This window comes from Microtus pennsylvanicus, chromosome 7 (genome assembly GCF_037038515.1).
Source record: "Microtus pennsylvanicus isolate mMicPen1 chromosome 7, mMicPen1.hap1, whole genome shotgun sequence".
Classification (NCBI taxonomy): domain Eukaryota; kingdom Metazoa; phylum Chordata; class Mammalia; order Rodentia; family Cricetidae; genus Microtus; species Microtus pennsylvanicus.
The window spans coordinates 77,952,313-77,972,364 of NC_134585.1; the positions used below are offsets into that span (position 1 = coordinate 77,952,313).

Genomic DNA, 20,052 nt, shown 5'->3' on the forward strand with positions numbered 1-20,052 from the left:
AGTTACTAGTATGAGATTTCTCCATTTTCTTTATGAGGGCACTTAGTACTATAAAATTTCCTCTTACACTGCTTTCATTGTCCCATAGGTTTGGGTACATGATGTATTTATTTTCATTGAATTCTAGGAAATTTTTCATTTCTTTCTTTATTTCGTCCTTGACCCAGGTGTGGTTCAATAGTTAACACTTCAATTTCCATGAGTTTGTAGGCTTTCTTAGAGTAGTGATTTTTTTTGTTGTTTTCTGTTTTTAATTCTAACTTTAAACCATGGTGTTCCAATAAGATACAGGGAGTTATTCCTTTTTCTTTTGTATCTGTGGAGGTTTACTTTGTTACCGAGTTTGTGGTCAATTTTAGAGATGGTTCCATGAGGTACTGAGGAGAAGGTATGTTCCTTTGTGTTCAATTGGAATGTTTTATAGAAGTCTGTTAAGTCCATTTGAGTCAAGACATTTGTTAGTTCTCTTATTTCTTTGATAAGTTTCTCTCTGGTGGACCTGTCCATTGGCAAGAGTGGAGTGTTGAAGTCTCCTACTATTAAGATTTGATGTGTGATTTAAGCTTTAGTAATGTTTCTTTTACATATGTGGGTGCTCATATTAGGGGCATAGATATTCAGGATTGAGATTTCATCTTGATCAATTGTTCCTGTGATGAGTATAATGTGTCCTTTTCCATCTTTTCTAATTGATTTTAGTTTGAAATCTATTTTGTTAAATATTAGGATAACTGCACCCACTTGTTCCTTAGGTTCATTTGGTTGGAAAAACCTTTTCCCACACCTTTACTCTGAGGTGATGCCTGTCTTTGAGGTTGCAGTGTGTTTCTTGTATACAGCAGAAGGCTAGATCCTCTTTTCATATCCATTCTCTTAGACTGTGTCTTTTTATAGATGAATTGAGTCCATTGATAATAAGAGATATTAGTGACCAGTGACTTCTAATTCCTGTTATTTTTCGGTGGTAATGATTCTGTGCTTCCCTTTTTTTGGGGGGGGTTTCCTGGTGGGAGGCTATCTGTTTCTTGTTTTTAGTGGGTGCAATTAGCTTTCTTGTGTTGGGGGTTTCCTTCTAGTACTTTTTGTAGGGCTGTGTTTGTGGATATGTATTGTTTAAATATGGTTTTCTCCATTGATGGTGAATGAAAGTTTTGCTGGGTATCGTAGTTTTGGCTTGCATTTGTGGTTTCCTAGTGTCTGCACATCTGTCCAGGACCTTCTTGCCTTCATGGTTTCTATTGAGAAGTCAGGTGTAATTCTGATAAGTTTACCTTTATATGTTACTGGACCTTTTCCTTTTGTAGCCATTAGTATTCTTTCTTTATTCTGTATGATTTACATTTTGATTATTATATGGTGAGGGGATTTTTTTTGATCCAGTCTATTTGGCCATTCTCTTTGGTGTTCTATAAGCTTCTTGTACCTTCATAGGGATAGTTTTCTTTAGGTTTGGAAAGTTTTCTTCTTTTTGTATTTTGTTGAATATATTTTCATGCCTTTGAGTTAGAGTTTTTCTCCTGCTTCTATCATTATTATTCTTAGGTTTGGTCTTTTCATAGTATCCCAGATTTCCTGGAACTTTTTTGTGTTAGTATTTTGTGAATCTAATGTTTTCTTTGACCAGTGATTCAATTTCCTCTATAGTATCGTCAAGATCTGAGATTTTCTCTCCCATCTTGGTACTCTGTTGGTTATAGTTGCCTCTGTAATTCCTGTTCCTTTACCCAGATTTTTCCTAACCAGAATTCTGTCCATTTGTGTTTTCTTTATTGCCTCTATTTCGGTTTTCATGTCCTGAACTGTTTGGTTCACCTCTTTGATTGCTTTTTCTTTTTCTAGGGTTTTTTTTTTTGAGGGATTTATTAATTTCTCCCAAGTTTTTGTCTTTTCCTCCATTTCTTTAAGAGTTTTTCATTTCCTCTGTAAAGTCTCCATCATCATCATAAAGTTACATTTAAAATGATATTCTTCTGCTTCTTCTAGGTTAGGAAAATCAAGTCTTCCTCTTGTGTGACCATTGGCTTCTGTTTTTACCATGTTGCTTTTTAGGTTGTTGGACATACTCTGAATTGGTTCGTACCCAGCTCTTCCTTCAGCTGATGCTCCAGTGTCTTTGCTTCTTGGTCAGATCTTTGCAGTGGCTTTCTGACTCTTTGGAAATTGTTCTTGGTCTGATCTCTAGGTCAATATCTGTGTCTCGGGGAGCCACAGAGGTCTCTCTTAACCTGCTCTCTTTGTCTTCTCTTCTGGTTCACTCTCTTTGTCCACTCTGTGGAGTCACAGCTTATGCTTTAGACTTCCTCTATTGGTCCTCTATTTTGGCCCTCCGTGCACTGTAGCAAGCTGTGTTTCAGAGTTCCACTGAGGTTGCAGCAGGTTAGACAAGTTTGGGGGCAGCTACTAGCTTGCAGAGTCCGGCGGATGGGAGTGGCTATTTGGGGCAACCTCATGCAAGAAACTCTCCTGCTGGCTGGCTAGAGAAGCCAAGGCAGTTGGGAAAGGGGCCAGGGGTTTTGCAGTGGTGGTCCTAGAGGGTGGAGTGTCCTGTCATGTGGCTGCTAACTCACCTTCTGGCCCTCTGTGTATTATAGCAAGCTGTTTCTCAGAGTTACACCAAGGTTGTAGGGGGATATGCAAGTTTGGGGGTGGGATGGGGCTAGTAGCTTGCTGGGTCCCACAAGTATGGCTCTTAACATTGAAATGTAAGTTCAGTAAAATCCACACAGAACTAGTTATTGTCACATTATCACATATGGAATGTTTATTTATACTAATGAAAACATTTATTCTTGTTAACTGGATGAAAAAATATTGAATGGAGGGCAGGTATTACTCCTGAATTGGAATGAAATGCTTACTATGGACAGGGCTAATAACACAGTCAAACATGAAAAAGGTATGGAGCACTTTCTCATGGAGCTTGCATTAAAATGGACACAAACATTGCCTAGACAAAGAAACATATCATCTTCATCTAACATGCTTAGCCTTTGGGTTCCCACACACCTCATGAAAGGATCTTTGTACAGAGAAGTTCTAATCCCATCAGTGTTAGGTAGAGACTGAGATTATCCGGTCTGTCATTCTTCCAAATGAAACTAAGGATACTATTGGTTTAAGGCATCAAGGAGTGGCACATCCAAAATTACATGTATGAGTGTTGTCTTCATACATCTGTACCAAATGTTGTCAACTGTTTTCTGGTTGTAGGATTAGTGAGTTTGGTGATAACCTATGTCAATGCCATCAGCAGTGGGAGTCAGCTCTGCATGGAGAATGCTGTCCTCGCTTTGTCCCAGGCAGAGAATACGGCTGCAGTGCAAAAAGCCATTGCTCACTATGTCCAGCAGATGAGCCAGAAATTGCAGTGGCCCACAGAGACTCTCCAGGAGCTGACTGATGTGCACAGGGCCAGTGAGAAAGAAGCCATCAAGATTTTCATGCAAAATTCCTTCAAAGACATCAATCAAGTGTTCCTAACACAACTAGAGGTAATTTTCCTCTCAAAGTCACCTGGAAGTAGATTTTTGAAGGTAAAATGCTATGGAAAAATGAATTCTCTGCTGGAGGAAGGCAGCTGTTCCTAGATTTTAAAGTAGTTACAGATGCCCTTTCTTAATCACGCTAATAGGAGAAAATGGATTATCAAAGACTCAAAGTTGTAAAATATCTGTCCTTTCCATACAAGCTAGTAACATTCTTCCTTTGTTAAGTACAGAGAAGTAATTAGTGTTTCTGATCAAGCTTCATGCCCAGTGTCAGTTGATTAATTCAATATCCAAACCGAAAGTGAAAAAAAAGCGTAAACTATTAGAGGCAAATGGCATTGAATCGTATTTATTTCATGTGAAATCTCTGGCCCAGACTGAAAAAAAAAGCAGTTTATCTCTAAAAATGTAAATCTCTGCTCTGAATTCTACATTCAAGGAGCAAAAATTATGCCAGTAAAAATCTGGCAAACTCAGGCTTCTTTCTCTTCTTAATAATTTCTTTTTGTTCTTACGTCAAAGACCAGTTTAGAAAAAAAGCTAGAGGAATTCCTTAAGAAGAATGTGCAAGAATCCTCAGATCGCTGCTTAGCACTGCTTCAAGATATTTTCAGCCCACTAGAAGAAGATGTGAAACAGGGAGTTTATTCTAAACCAGGGGGATATCATCTTTTTATGCAGAAGATACAGGAGTTGAAGAAAAAGTATTATGAAGAACCCAAGAAGGGGATTCAGGTAAGCAAGATTAGATGTATGTTCTGGGAAGTTGCTGACCTCTTTGAGACTGCAGATTGACCCCAAGCAGCGTAGTGAGAAGGTCTCCATTCCAGGCATATGCTTCTTTAACATTTTTTAAGTGAAGGTTGTCACACTGGATATGTTCTGCCTACTCATCAGAGACAATGCACTCATTTAACATGAGTTTACATAGAACGATCACATTAACCACCAGTGTGATTATCACCATGTGTTTCAGCTGGACTCTTTGTCTTGCAAAGGATTCAAAAACAAAACTTATAATTCATCAATGTGAGCTGCAAACTCGCTTTAAAAGACAATCAGGTTTATCATCCATACCTCTTTGTCTATCACTTCCCCAGCCCCGTACTATTCTAGCAAGACAAAAACTTATTTGAAAACTGATAAATCAAGGAGTCAGGTTTCAGTATGTAGATCCCTTAGGGAGAATCACTCAGATTTAAAGAAGAAAATCAGAAACAGACAGCTCCTTAGTATCATAATGTAATATTCGGAGAAACAGTTGGGTAATTTCCATGGTGGTACACTTTCAACCTATCAGGTAGTCCTGTGGTTTATTTTTGGCCCCAGTGTGGGGGCCAACCAATCAGAAGGGGAGGAATGTTCATGGTATAGCTTTATTCTAGACTTCTGCTCCAGGAGTTTGGGGTTTCACTTTAGCCTCAAAAATTGTGTGTATCAGCTCAGGGAAGAATGGCCTGGAAAAAAATGGAATTCACGCTACTAACTAGCTAACATTTCCCCCTCTTCAAATGGGTCATCAAATCATGTCCTTTAAGTGGCCGTACTAAACCCCCAGGACTAGGATTTTAACTGCATTATCCTCTTTTGAATGAAGCAGGAGATAGAGTTTAGCAGGGAGGTTGCACATGGCATGATTACTAGAATTATACTATTCCTGTTATCAGGGTAGTGATCCCTGGTGACCAGTTGCAAAGGGATTCAAACCAGCTCCATGAAACTGATTGGGTTTGTTCCCTTTCCCTTCTTTTTTTTTTTGTCTAACTAGGCTCAGACTGTGCCTGATCACTCCCCTGTGGGTAGCATACAAGCAGCATTGTTCCCCCATAACATTGGGATTGACATATGTTGGTTGTTGGCTATCGATACCATTATAGAGAACAGGAAAGTCAGATAGAAATGAATTGTAGCTTTCTTTATTGTGGATGGAGTCATAATATACACCTTTTGTTTTTGTCTTTGCTGGCTTGTCCTACTGTAACTCATTTTATGTTGGAGTGATGTACACAGAACTTAATTTTATCCTCTTTCACAGCTGATAGGGTGTTCAGGATAACAGTGTGGGGTAACTTCCAGAAAGGATGCAAGGCTCCTCCTACTGATGTCTGTCCCAGGTGAAGTCTCCTGGCTTGTAGCTCTGAAGTTTTGGGGGCTAGAGGATTCTCATATATGTGCCATAGCAGGGGGCATAACCCATCTTGGGTAGGCTGCAGGGCCTGTCTCAACTTAAGCAAAGTAAGGTTTGGTATCTCACTGGGACCTCAGATTTGATGCTATGACAGGGGATCCCAAATATAATCTCATAGGGGGTCAACTCCTAAGGAGTATTTATAACCAAAAGAACAGCAAAGGGGAAGATTGCCATCCAGTCCTTGCTAGTCTCAAGTTTTCGTGAAGGTCTCCTTTAAGGTGCCATTCATTCTTTCTACCTGCTTTGAGTTCTGGAAATGATATGCACAATGTTGTTTACAATTTATCCACAAAGACTTAGACAATTCCTGTATAATCTGAGATACAAAAGCTGGTCCGTTTTGTGCATTGTGAAAGGGAAACCTGTAGATGATATATTATAGCAGCTTTTTTTTTTTTTGCCAGTGTGGAAGCTGCCTCTCCTTTTGCTGTAAAATCTTCTGCCCAACCCAAGAAGGCTCCTACCCATACCAGCAGATATCTAAGTCCATAGGGCCTGGGCCTTACCTCAAATGAACTCTATTTTCCAAGACTCCAGCAGCACAATTTTTCCCCTTTCCTGTGCTCCTGGTCCTGCTCTGGTCCAGTGTGGGCAGCCTGGCTTCTGGAAACAATTAAAGCATAGAATTTAGGGACAGAATGAGATAACTTTTAAACCACAATGTGAATAATTTTGTTTTACCAAGATGGGTGTTCTCACAAAGCTGTTTGTTTAAAGCCCTTCTCAGAATCTGGGATAGGTTTATGCATCTGTTGCAACATGACTGTTTAGTCAACCCAATGGGCCATCTCTGGAAAAAGTCATTAAATAGGTAGGCAGTTCTGGTAGGATTGGAATCAACAGCAGGAGCATTATTAAGGGTGGAGTCCACTTCCCTAGTGTCCGGCTATCTCAGATTCCATAGGGCATCTAGGAGATCAAAAATTTCTTGCCTGTTTTTGATTGATTTACCTTTTGCACTAAGGAGGATATTTTTTCTGTATATGGCCCCTGCAAGTGTTAAACCTCTACACCACTAGAGGGAAAGATAACCTGACTACTGAAAGTCGGGTAATACCTGGAAGAGTTACAACCCTAGAGGGAAAGGTATCCTGACTTGTCCGGAAGTCAGGTTATAACTGCAAATGTTACTGTTCTAGAGGGAAATATATCCTGACTATTAGAAGTCAGGGTACACCTGAAAGATTTACATACCTGAAGGGAAAAGTGCATCCTGACTTGTGTGAAGTCCTGATATACCTGCAAGTTTTACTCTGGAGGCAAAGGTATCCTGACTGTTGGGAAGTCAAGCTATACCTGAAGTTGTGAAGAGAAGGTATCCTGGATAGCAACTACAGCTCTAAGAGAAAGGTATCCTGGCTTGACAGGAAGTCAGGCTATACCTACATTTGTGAATGGAAGGTATCTGGAAATCCTGCAACTGTCAGGTAAAGGTATCCTGACTTGTCGGAAAGTCAGACTGTACCTGAAGTTGGGTTCTGGTGGATGTTGGTTTCCACACAGGATGTGACAATCCTTTTCCTCTCCCAGAGAACTTACAGCTGAACTCTGCTCCCCTCCCCTAAGGGAGTTTCCCAGCAGTGAGGGCCCTTTCTTCTCAACTCTGGCCCAGCTATTACTTCTTCTGCTTCACTCTGCTAAGGGAGGAACCACTGCAGAAATGTAAAAGTAAAATGTAAATGTAAAAAGTCTTTTACAGTGCCTGCCAAAAGCTGGTACTTCTGCACCACTTCCCTAAGGGATTTTCCTAGCAAAGAGGTCCATTGCTCCTCTGCCCCACTATGCAAACTGCATTTGAAAGCAGAGATTCTACTCCACCGCAGGGAAAGAAGAGTTTCACCCTAAAACTCCTTCAATAGGTATATTTGGGAAGGAGGAATCCAGGAGAGTGGCTGCCCTGCCAGCATGGAGAAGGGCAGCTGTCAACTGAACAGGCACAGGGCCGATATAGAATTTCTTAGAGGCAGAGTTTTCCAGGGAGATTTTCAGATAGAGAATTGGCCAGATTTTGATCCCCTTGAGCTTGAACAAATTCAGTGACTAGTTTTTGTGCCCATGTATTGGTTGGTTTTCTGCTCAGAAATTGGTTGATTTTATGCTCAGTTGGTCAGAGACAGATTTGGCATTAGTTTCAGGGCCAATGTGGGTTTCTTTCACTGGTCTGTTTTCAGGACCAAAGTGTTTTTCTTTGGCTCTATTTTCAGGCTCAGAGTAAAATTATTTGGTTTTTGTTTCAGGCCAAAGGTATATTTTTAAAAACTGGTTCTTTGTTCATTGCTACTGTGTGTTCCTTTCACTGGCTCTGGTTTCAGGGCCATGTTGTGTTTCTTTTATTGGTTCTGGTTTCAGGTCCCAGGTACGTTTCTTCCCTGACCCTGAATTCAAGGTCAGGGTGGATTTCTTTGGCTGAACATTTTACTTTAGAGCCCCATGCACATGAAACATTAAAAAAAAAGAGCATAGCAGTTGCCAGTAAAAACATTAATCCTTGCTTTTGTCTGTGGGGTCCTTGGACTTTCAGGAGTCCCTGTTACTATGTTGAGGAGATCCATCTAGACTGGTGAGTGTGTGCCATCTGGGGGTGGGGCAGATGGTCTGAGAAAGGAAAACAGGGCCCCTCCAGCTCCTGCTGCAGGGGCTTCTTTGTTCCACATGACCCTGCCTCCCCCAAGCCTATTGTCTGCAAGGTCCTTGGCCCAGAAACAGTTCCTGCTCCTGCACTGAGGAGATCCACCCAGAGAGTCAGTCACAGCAAAGATTGGACCAAGATGCCAAGACTCTCTTGGCTGCATTTGAAGTAAGAGATGGACATGCGCCAATGCAAGAATTCCTCCAACAACCTGAAAGGCAACATGATATCACCAGAGTCCAGGGATCACACAACAAGAAGACTTGAACACTCTATTGCAGAAGAAGTAGAAGAAATTGACTTTAAATGTAACATTATGAAAATAATAGAAGACCTTAAACAGGATGTAAAAAACTGCTTTAAAGAAATGGAGAAAACAAACAAAAAGGTTGAAGAATGAATAAATCTCTCAGAGATAACCAAGAAAACAAAGAAAAAGCAATCAAACAGGTAATGGGGAAAGTTCAAGACTTGAAAAATGAAATGGAGGCAATGAAGAAAACACAAACCAAGGGAAGACAAAATATGGAAAATCTGGGTAAACAAACAGGAACTACAGAGACAAGTATAACCAAAAGAATACAGGATATATAAGAAAGAATCTTAGATGCTGAAGATACTATAGAGGAAATAAACTCATTGATTAAAGAAATAACAAATCCAACAAATTCTTAACTCAAAACATCCAGGAAATCTGGGACACCATGAAAAGACCAAACCTAAGAATAATAGGGGTTGAAGAAGGAGAAGAACTACAGCTCAAAGGCCCAGAAAACATATTCAACAAAATTATAGAGGAAAACTTTCCCAACCTAAAGAAGGATATTACTATGAAGGTACAAGAAGCATACAGAACACCAAATAGACTGGATCAAAAAAATCCCCTTACCCTATAATAATCAAAATGTAAAACATACAGAATATAGAAAGAATATTAAAAGCTGCAAAGGAAAATGGTCAAGTAACATATAAAGGGAAACCTATCAGAATTATAGCTGACTTCTCAATGGAAACCATGAAAGCCAGAAGGTCTTGGATATATGTGCTGCAGACACCAAGAGACCACAGATGCAAGCCCAGACTATTATACCCAGCAAAGCTTGCATTCACCATCAATGGAGAAAACAAAATATTCCAGGACAAAAACAGATTTAAACAATATGTAGCCACAAACCCAACCTTACAAAAAATACGGAAAACCACAAACCAAAAAAGCCAGCAACACACATAATAGCACAGGCATCTGAGAACCCTCCACCAGCACAACTCAAAGAAGGGAAACACACAAACACTAACACCAAAAAAAAATAACCAGAGTTAACAACCACTGGTCATTAATATCACTTAATACCAATGGACTCAATTCACCTATAAAAAGGCATAGGTTAAGAGAATGGATACGAAAACAGGATCCAACATTCTGCTGTTTATAAGAAACACACCTCAACCTCAAAGACAGACACAACCTTAGAGTTAAAGGTTGGAAAAAGGTTTTCCAATCAAAGGGACCAAAGAAATAAGCGGGTGTGGCTATACTAATATCCAACAAAATTGATTTCAAACTAAAATCAATCAGAAGAGATGGAGATGGACACTTTATACTCATAACAGGAACAATTCATCAGGACGAAGTCTCAATCCTGAATATATACACCCCTGATATAAAAGCACCCACATATGTAAAAGAAACATTACTAGAACTCAAAGCTCACATCAAATCCCACACTTTAATAGTAGGAGATTTCAACACTCCTCTCTCACCAATGGACAAGTCAACCAGACAGGAATTCAACAGAGAAATAAGAGAACTAACAGATGTAATGAACCAAATGGACTTAACAGACATCTATAGAACATTCCACCCAAACAGAAAAGAATATACCTTCTTCTCAGCATCTCATGGAACCTTCTAAAAAATTGATCACATAATCAGTAACAAAGAAAAAATCCACAGATACAAAAAATTGTAGTAATCACCTGTGTACTATTGGATCACCACGGAATAAAGTTAGAATTCAATAAAAGTTCTACCCCGAGAAAGCCTACAAACTCATGGAAACTGAACAGTCAACTACTGAACCACATCTGGATCAAGGAAGAAATAAAGAAAGAAATTAAAGTCTTCCTTGAATTCAATGAAAAAGACACAAAACATACCCAAACCTATGGGACACTATGAAAGCAGTTCATAACACTAAGTGCCCACATAAAGAAAACAGAAAGAACTCACATTAGAGACTTAACAGCACACCTGAAAGCTTTAGAAAAAAAACAGACTCAACCAGGAGGAGTAGAAGACTGGAAATAATCAAACTGAGGGCTAAAATCAAGAAAATAGAAACACAGAAAATAATCCAAAGATCCAATGAAACGCAAAAGCTGGTTCTTGGAGAAAATCAACAAGATTGACAAACCCCTATACAAACTGCAAAAGGCAGAAAGAGAACACGCAAAGATCAGAAATGAAAAGGTGGACATAGCCACAGACACAGAGGAAATTTGGTGAATCCTCAGATCTTACTACAAAAGCTTGTATGCCACAAAATTGGAAAATGTGAAAGAAATGGATTTTTTTAGATAAGTACCATATACCAAAATTAAGTCAAGACCAGGTGAACAATTTAAATAGATCTGTAAGTCTAGAAAAATTAGAAGCTGTCATCAAAAACCTCCCTACCAAAAAAGCCCAGGATCAGATGGTTTCAATACAGAATTCTACCAGAACTTCCAAGAAGAGCTAATACCTATACTCTTTAATGTTTCACAAAATAGAAACAGAAGAGTCATTGCCAAACTCCTTTTATGAAGCTACAGTTACCCTGATACCGAAACCACACAAAGACTCAAACAAGAAAGAGAATTACAGACCAATCTCACTCATGAATATCGATGCAAAAATTCTCAATAAAATACTGGCAAACTGAATCCAAGAACACATCAAAAAATTATCCATTATGATCAAGTAGGTTTCATCCCAGAGATGCAGGTTCAACATACAAAAATGTATCAATGTAATCCATCATAAATACAAATACAAAGAAAAATACATATGATCATTTCATTAGATGCTGAAAAAGCATTTGACAAAATTCAACACCCCTTTTTGATAAAGGTCTTGGACAGACTAGGGATACAAGGCTCATACCTAAATATAATGGAAGCAATATACAGCAAGATGACAGCTAACATCAAATTTAATGGAATGAAACTTAAAGCCATTCCACTAAAATGAGTAACAAGACAAGGCTGTCCAGTCTCTCCATACTTCTTCAGTATAGTGCTGGAAGTTCTAGCAATAGCAATAAGACAACATATGGAGATCAAGGGAGTTCGAATTGGAAAGAAAGAAGTCAAACTTTCATTATTTGCAGATGATATGATAGTGTACATAAGCGACCCCAAAAACTCTACCAAAGAACTCCCACAGCTGATAAACACCTTTAGTAATGTGGCTGGATACAAGATCAACTCCAAAAAAATCAGTAACCCTCCTATACACAAAGAACAAAGAAGCAGAGAGAGAAATCACAGAAATATCACCTTTCATGATAGCCACAAATAGCATAAAGTATCTTGGGGTAACTCTAACCAAGGAAGTGAAAGGTCTATTTGACAAGAACTTTTAGTCTTTGAAAAAAGAAATTGAAGAGGATACCAAAAAATAGAAGGATCTCTCATGCTCGTGGATTGATAGAATCAACATAGTAAAAATGGCAATTCTACCAAAAGCAATCTATATATTCAATGTAATCCCCCTCAAAATCCCCAAAAAAATTCTTCAGAGACCTAGAGAGAAAAATAATCAACTTTGTATGGAAAAACAAAAAACCCAGAATAGCCAAAACAATCCTACACAGTAAAAGTACGCATTACCATCCTAGACTTCAAACTCTGTTACAGAGCTACAGTAATGAAAACAGCCTGGTATTGGCATAAAAACAGAGATGTTGACCAATGAAATCGAATGAAGACCTGGATATTAATCCACAAACTGATGAACACCTGATTTTCGACTAATTTAAAATTATACAAGAGAAAAAAAAAGCATCTTTAACAAATAGTGCTGGCATAACTGGATGTCAACCTGTAGAAGAATGAAAACAGATCCATATCTACCACCATGCACAAAACTCAAGTCCAAATGGTTTAAAGACCTCAATATAAATCTGACTACACTGAATCTGATAGAAGAGAAAGTGGGAAGTAGTCTGACACATGGGCACAGGAGATCACTTCCTATGTAGAACCCCAGTAGCACAGACAATAAGAGCAACAATGAATAAATGGGACCTCCTGAAACTAAGAAGGTTCTGTAAAGCAAAGGACACTGTAATTAAGAAAAAAAGGCAGCCTACTGAATGAGAGATCTTCACCAACCCCACATCAGAAAAAGGTCTGATCTCCAAAATACATAAAGAACTCAAGAAACTAGACATTAAAATTCTAATTAACTCAATTAAAAAAAAATGGGGTACTGAACTGAGCAGAGAATTCTCAACAGAAGAAATTTAAATGGCCAAAAGACACTTAAGGTCATGTTCAACGTCCTTAGCCATCAGGGAAATGCAAATAAAAACAACTTTAAGATATCTTCTTACACATGCCAGAATGGCTAAAATCAAAAACACCAATGCTAGCCTATGCTGGAGAGGATGTGGAGTAAGGGAAACATTCATCCATTGTTGGTGGGAATTCAAACTTGTGCAACCACTTTGGAAATCAGTGTGGTGGTTTCTCAGGAAACTGGGAGTCAACCTACCTCAGGATCCAGCAATATCACTCTTGGGAATATACCCAAGAGATACCCAATCATACTACAAAAGGATTTGTTCAGTTATGTTCATAGCAGCACTATTTGTAATAGCCAGAACCTGGAAACAACCTAGATGCCCCACAATGGAAGAATGGATAAAGAAGGTGTGGCACATATACACTTTAGAGTTCTACTCAGTGGTAAAAAACAATGACATCTTGACTTTTGCATGCAAATGGATAGAAATAGAAAATACTTTACTGAGTGAGATAACACAGATCCAAAAAGATGAATACGGTATGTACTCACTCATAAACGGATCCTAGCCATAAACAAAGGACATTGAGCCTATAATTCGTGATCCTAGAGAAGCTAAATAAGAAGGTGAACCCAAAGAAAAACATATAATTATCCTCCTGGATATTGGAAGTAGACAAGATCGCTGGACAAAAGTGGGGAGCACAAGGGTAGGGTGGGGTGGGGGAACGGGGCGATGGGGAGAGAGAAGGGAAAAGGAGAATTGGGGAGAGCTTGGGGGAATGGGATGGTTGAAGTGGAGGAAGAGTGGATATGGGAGCAGGGAAGAAGACATCTTAATTAAGGGAGCCATTTTAGGGTTGGCAAGAGACTTGGTTCTAAAGGGGTTCCCAGGTGTCCAAGGAGATGTCCCCAGCTAGGTCCTTGGGAAGCCAAAGAGAGGGTGCCTGAACTGGCCTTCTCCCGTAGCCACACTGATGAATATCTTGCATATCACCATAGAACCTTCATCCAGCAATGGATGGAGATAGAGGCAGAGACCCACATTGGAGCAATGGACTGAGCTCCCAAGGTCCAGATGAAGAACAGAAGGAAGGAGAACATGAGAAAAAAAATTATGACCACGAGGGGTGTGCCCACCCACTGAGATGGTGCATCTGATCTAATGGGAGCTCACCAAGGCCAGTTGGACTGGGACTGATGGAGCATGTGATCAGACCAGACTCTCTGAATGTGGCTGACAGTGAGAGCTGACTGAGAAGCCAATGATAATGGCACTGGGTTTTGATTCTACTGCATGTACTGGCTTTTTGGAGCTTAGTCTGTTTGGATGCACACCTTTCTAGACCTGGATGGAGGGGGAAGGGCCTTGGACTTCCCACAGGGCAAGGCACCCTGACTTCTCATAGGACTGGAGAGGGAGGGGGAGAGTGAAGGGGAGAGTGGGAGGGAAATGGGAGGAGGAGGGACGGTGGAAATTTTTAATAAATAAATAAATTAATTAAAAAATAATACGTTTTCATTTTTTAAGGGTTAGGACCAGAATCAATGCAATCAGTTCTGACTTTTGGGTGAAAGTGCCCACAGGAGGACTTGGGTCCATAGTATCTTTCTCAAAATTATTATAGCAGTCCCTGCTAACTTCTGTCCTGGGACATCAGTCAGGTTGTTCCTAATGTTCTGGAAGCTGGATACTATGTCAATACAGTCATGAAGGCATGCCCGCACACTGTCAGGCAGCATTGAGAATAGATTGAATACGGATGGTTGGGAAAAGGTTATTTTAGGTCAGTTTAGCAGTAAAGCCTGATAGTAAGTGAGACGAGCATTTGTTACCTATCTGTGAGGAGCTATGGGGACTCCTCAAGAGACTCTCCACTGCATGTGGGGCCACAATGATAAGCTTCTGTCCCAGATTTAATTTATCAGAGTCATTAGTAAGCAGGGCCATTGCCACCATGATCTTCAAGCAGCCCCAGTGGAAGAGATAACTGAGACAATCTGAGTTCCCCATTTATTGAATATACTCATAAAGAAGAGAGAGGGAGTCTTCCCCAAAGGAAGTTAAGATAGGAGCCCAAGGTTTTCCAGGGAAGACAGTAGGGGTTGTCTCCAATTAACTTTACAGGTGGAACTGGAGTTTCTTTGGGGGTTATCTTCCAAGAGGAGCACCCAGCAGTCCACTCTATAAGGTCAGGGTTGTCTGGGCTGCCAAACGATTGTGAGGATTGTAAGAGAAATAGAGGTTAAAGGTGCCCTTGGGAGGTCAGTTGACTCCAACAGTCAGTCACTGGAGGTGACAGACCATGTGGAGCTTTCTGTGGAAGAATAAATCTCCAGATACCTGTGCTTTCTTCTTGAAGTCTTAAAAGTGCTATAAGACAAGGTGTAGGGGAGAATTTTGGGCCAAAATGTAGTTTGCTCCATGATCTTGATGTAAGAGAGAAGACCAATAGTGAGTATACAAAGTGAAATCAAAAGTCTGACTTGACAGAGAGACCACAGTGACACAGATGGAGTCCAGAGAGACAAGGGTTTTAGTAGAACATGGTTCTGTTCAGACCTAGGCGGGGCAAATGCCTTTTTGGCTGAATTCCAGAAACCAGATGTCCCAGATACTCTCAACTACTGGAGGACAAAGAAGAGGATGAGATGACTCTGTTCTCCCTCTGACTTCATCCAGTCTCTTCTCTCTTGGGTCCTAGTAAAAGATGCCACAGACCACAAAACCTCTATTGCTTACTTCTGGAGATTACTACATGGGTCTGGAACAGTCAGCTGAGCCAAAGACTTGAACCAGTGGACCATCAAATAATGGACAAGGCCCCAATATTACGGTCCATAATTCTGAAAATAATTCACCAGAAAGGCAGGGTTTGTGCAGTCCAAAAAATTATTTAAAAATATGATATATCAGGGAGGTGTGCAGTTTCAGCATCCATAAAATGTAACCAAGACAGCGTCAGCAGTCAGTTTTAATGGGGAAAAACCAGAAAGAGACAGTTCCTGAGTCCTACCAATCATAACATAATATTGGAAGAAAGAGTTTGGGACTTTCCTTACTAGCATGCTTTCAGTCTATCATGGAGTCCTCTGGTTTGTGTTTGTGATTGCTGTTGGAACCAATCAACCATAAAGGGATGGCATATTTGTAATTTAGCCTTATTATAGACACCTGTGCAAGGGAGTTTGGGATTGCAGGTCAGCCTCAGGAAACAGTGGATAAAGCTTAGAGCAGACTGATCAGGGACAAAACAGACTTCATGCTGCTAACTAGGATCTAACAATACTACCGCCTTTTCTCATTACCTCAGGTTTATTTGTTCTTTATGAAAGCTACAACAGACTCACCCTATTTATCTCACAGAACCATTACCTCCAAAGTTAGAACCCTCAGTCTAGAATAATCATCCTTTTTGTTCAACATAGGCCTCCAATAATATAATTTCTAAGTGGGGTCCAACCTGAACCATGTGTCCATTTTTGTGCTTGAGAATCTTAGCAACAAGAGGTGTGACAAGAGGAAAGGGATATAGGTAGACAGGCACAAAAGTTGTCAGTCATTCCTGCTGCTAACATCATGTTTTCTAAATTTGTAGGCTGAAAAAATTCTACAGATATATTTGCAGTCAAAGGAAGAAGTGAGTAATGCCATTCTACAGACAGACCAGACTCTGACAAAAATGGAAAAGGAGATTGAAGGTAAGGCACAAGATAAAGGACTACGTGCCTCAAAAGCTCTGGGATGTTTAGATTAGTAGTAAAACTAGGATCTTGAAGCAGACCTAAAATAACAAAGCTATGTCTCACTATCTAGTATCAGACATGATAGTACTATAATGTCAGCAGCAACAATGAAAGCAGGTGAGAAAGAGAGGATCACATGCTGCATTTACATTTTCCTTCTTGATTTCCTTCCCAGTGGAACATGTGAGAGCTGAAGCCACCAATGCTGCAGCAAAAATGCAGGAGGAAATGCAACAGAAGTATGAACAGTTACTGCAAGAGAAAGAGAGGAGCCATGAGAAGGAGTTGAAAGAGTTGACTGTGAAGATGAAGAAGGAACAGGCTGAGACTAGAAAAATACAACAGAATTATGAACAGTTGCTGCAACAGAAAATGAAGAGTCACCAGGAGCACATGAAGCAGCTGACTGAGATGTTGGAGAAGGAACAGGCTGAGATGAAAGAAATGCAACAGAAGTCTGAACAGTTGCTGGAAGTAAAAGAGAAGAGTGAAGAGAAGGAGATGAAAGATCTGACTGAGAAGATGGAGAAGGTGCAAGCAGAGATGAAAGAAATGCAACAGAGGTATGAACAGGTGCTGCAAGAGAAAGAGAAGAGTCATGAGAAGGATTTGAAAGAGCTGACTGAGAAAATGATGAAGGAACAGGCCGAGATGAGAGAAATGCAACAGAAGAAAGAGCATTTGCTGCAAGAGAGAGAGAAGAGTCACGAGGAGCTCATGAAACAGCTGACTGAGAAGATGGAGAATGAACAGGCCCAGATGAGAGAAATGCAACAGGATTATGAACAGTTGCTGCAAGAGAAAAATACGAGTCATGAGAAGGAGATTAAATATCTGAGTGAGAAGATGGAGAAGGAACAGGCTGAGACTAGAGAAATGCAAGAGAAGTACGAACAGTTGCTGCAAGAGAAAGAGAAGAGTCATGAGAAGGAGATTAAATATCTGAGTGAGAAGATGGAGAAGGAACAGGCTGAGACTAGAGAAATGCAAGAGAAGTACGAACAGTTGCTGCAAGAGAAAGAGAAGAGTCATGAGAAGGAGATTAAATATCTGAGTGAGAAGATGGAGAAGGAACAGGCTGAGACTAGAGAAATGCAAGAGAAGTATGAACAGTTGCTGCAAGAGAAAGAGAAGAGTCACCAGGAGCACACAAAACCGCTGACTGAGATGTTGCAGAAGGAACAGGACCAGAACATAGAAATGCAACAAAAGAATGAACAGTTGTTGCAACAGAAAGATATGAGTCATGAGGAGTTGAAAAAGCTGACTGAGAAGGAGAAGAAACAGGCCAAGATGAGAGAAATGCAACAGAAGAAAGTACAGTTGCTACTAGAGAAAGAGAAGAGTCATGAGAAGGAGATGAAAGAGTTGACTGCGAAGATAGAGAAGGAACAGGCCCAGATGAGAGAAATGCAACAAAAGTATGAACAGGTGCTGCATGAGAATAAGAAGAGTCATGAGAAGGAGTTGAAACAGCTGACTGAGAAGATGGAGAAGGAACAGACCCCGATGAGAGAAATGCAACAGAAGTATGAAAAGTTGCTGCAAGAGAAAGAGAAGAGTTGTGAGAAAGAGTTGAAAGAGCTGGCTGAGAAGATGGAGAAGGAACAGGCAGAGACTAGAGAAATGCAAAATTATTATGAACAGTTTCTGCAAGATAACGATAAGTGTCGTGAGAATGGGCTGAAAGAGCTGACTGAGAAGATGGAGAAGGAACAGGCTGAGATTAGAGAAATGCAAGAGAAGTATGAAGAGTTGCTGCAACAGAAAGAAAAGAGTCAACAGGAGCACACAAAACAGCTGACTGAGATGTTGGAGATGGAACAGGCCAAGATTGGAGAAATGCAAGAGAAGTATGAACAGTTGCTGCAACAGAAAAAGAAGAGTATTGAGGAGTTCATGAAATATGTTATTGAGATGCTGGAAAAGCATAAGGTATAGAAGTTAGAGTAGGAAACAAAAGAAGTACTTAAATTGCATTACTTCCAAAATTCTTTTCATTTAAAAATTCATTAAAGTGTCTGTGTGTGTTTGTGTATGTGTTTGTCTGTGCATGTAATATATGTAAAGGGCAAAACAGGAAGTCATATCCCCTAACCTAGTGTTATAGGTGTTTGTGGGTCACCTATCATGGATGCTTGGAATGGAATTCCAGTCTGTAACATACTCTTTACTGCTGAGCTATCTATCCAGACTACTGTTTTCTTTTCTTCTGTTCATCAAAATTTTATTGAAGCCTAAAGACTGACCAAGCCTGATCTCATGGGCTGTTAATTCCTAAATATCTGGTTGTCTGTTGCCCATGTCTGGTGATGAAGTGATCATTAAGTAATGGCATAACACTAAGTCATTTAGGAATATATATGTTGTATTATGGCAACTATGTCCTTTGTGCTTTATTTCTTTCTTAAGACTTCCATGAACCAAGAACTGTATCCTATTATGTAGAAGAAAGAAGGACAGGTTCACTTAAGATTAAAAAAATATACAATCTTAGTACCTTTGTTAGCAAAGGCAGAAGGATCAAAATGTCAAAATCATCCTCAGCTAAATAGAGAATTCAAAATCCACCAGGGCAATAGCCCCTGCCTCAAAAATCAATATATATATATATATATATATATATATATATATATATATATATATATATATATATATAACATACAACAGATTAGGCTGTTTTTCCCATAATGGGATCTGCAAAGGTAGGTTTTCCATCTCACCTGGTATGAGTTTATCCCTAAGAGAGAGTTCATGAGGAAAGAAACTCCTCCATGTTCACAACTACATGAATGTCTGTCTGTCCTTCCTTTATCCTATACTTAGTTCTCAATTTATGTTCAGTTGTGGGATAGAGATAGAATTTATTTTCTTCAGAATGGGACACTAATTTTCTTACCAATCATCTGTCACTCTTCTACCAATTTGTGGAAGTTTACACTAAATTTCTCCTTCCCACCCCTCCTCTCTCTTTTTCTTTCTCTGAGTGCACACATTTGTGTGCATGTTTGTGCTTCTTCATCTGTGCACATGGATGTGAAGGTGAGAGAACTACCTCCAATATCCTTCATCACCTTAGACTTTTTTATTAGTATTTTTTAGTAATACTTAGACTTAGTATTTTTTGAAATGATCTCTTACTGAACCTCAGGCTCACTGGTAGGGATAGTCTTGCTGGTCACTGACCGCTAAGTTTCAAGGATTTGCCTACATCTGCATTCCATGCCTGGTATTACAGAACAGTACTGTATATAGCTCTTACATGAATACCTGGGGTTCTAGCAAGCATATTCCTGACTCAGCCATGACCCCACCTCAGACTCAATTTCTTATACTAAGATTCAGAGCCTTAGTTAGATATTCAGAATTCATTCCTGTGCTGCATGTTTATACAAGGTTTGAGTAGGGAGGTGTATTAAAGTCTATAATGGTAAAATTTCAAGACAAGTGATTAAGATTACAGAGGTTATAGACAACTGATGAAAAA

General features: G+C 39.7%; 1 protein-coding gene across 2 annotated transcripts in view; it reads left to right on the forward strand.

Moving 5' to 3' along the window:
- Nucleotides 1–19,080, forward strand: part of LOC142854842 (uncharacterized) — a 36,108-nt gene extending 17,028 nt beyond the window's left edge. For both annotated transcript variants that reach the window (XM_075981183.1, XM_075981185.1), the window contains 4 exons: nucleotides 3,211–3,491; nucleotides 4,011–4,223; nucleotides 16,418–16,520; nucleotides 16,741–19,080. In XM_075981183.1, the coding sequence (XP_075837298.1) occupies nucleotides 3,211–3,491; nucleotides 4,011–4,223; nucleotides 16,418–16,520; nucleotides 16,741–18,506 (2,363 nt within the window). In that variant the 3' untranslated portion in view covers nucleotides 18,507–19,080. The remainder of the gene's footprint in view (nucleotides 1–3,210; nucleotides 3,492–4,010; nucleotides 4,224–16,417; nucleotides 16,521–16,740) is intronic.
- Nucleotides 19,081–20,052: the final 972 nt, after the last annotated feature.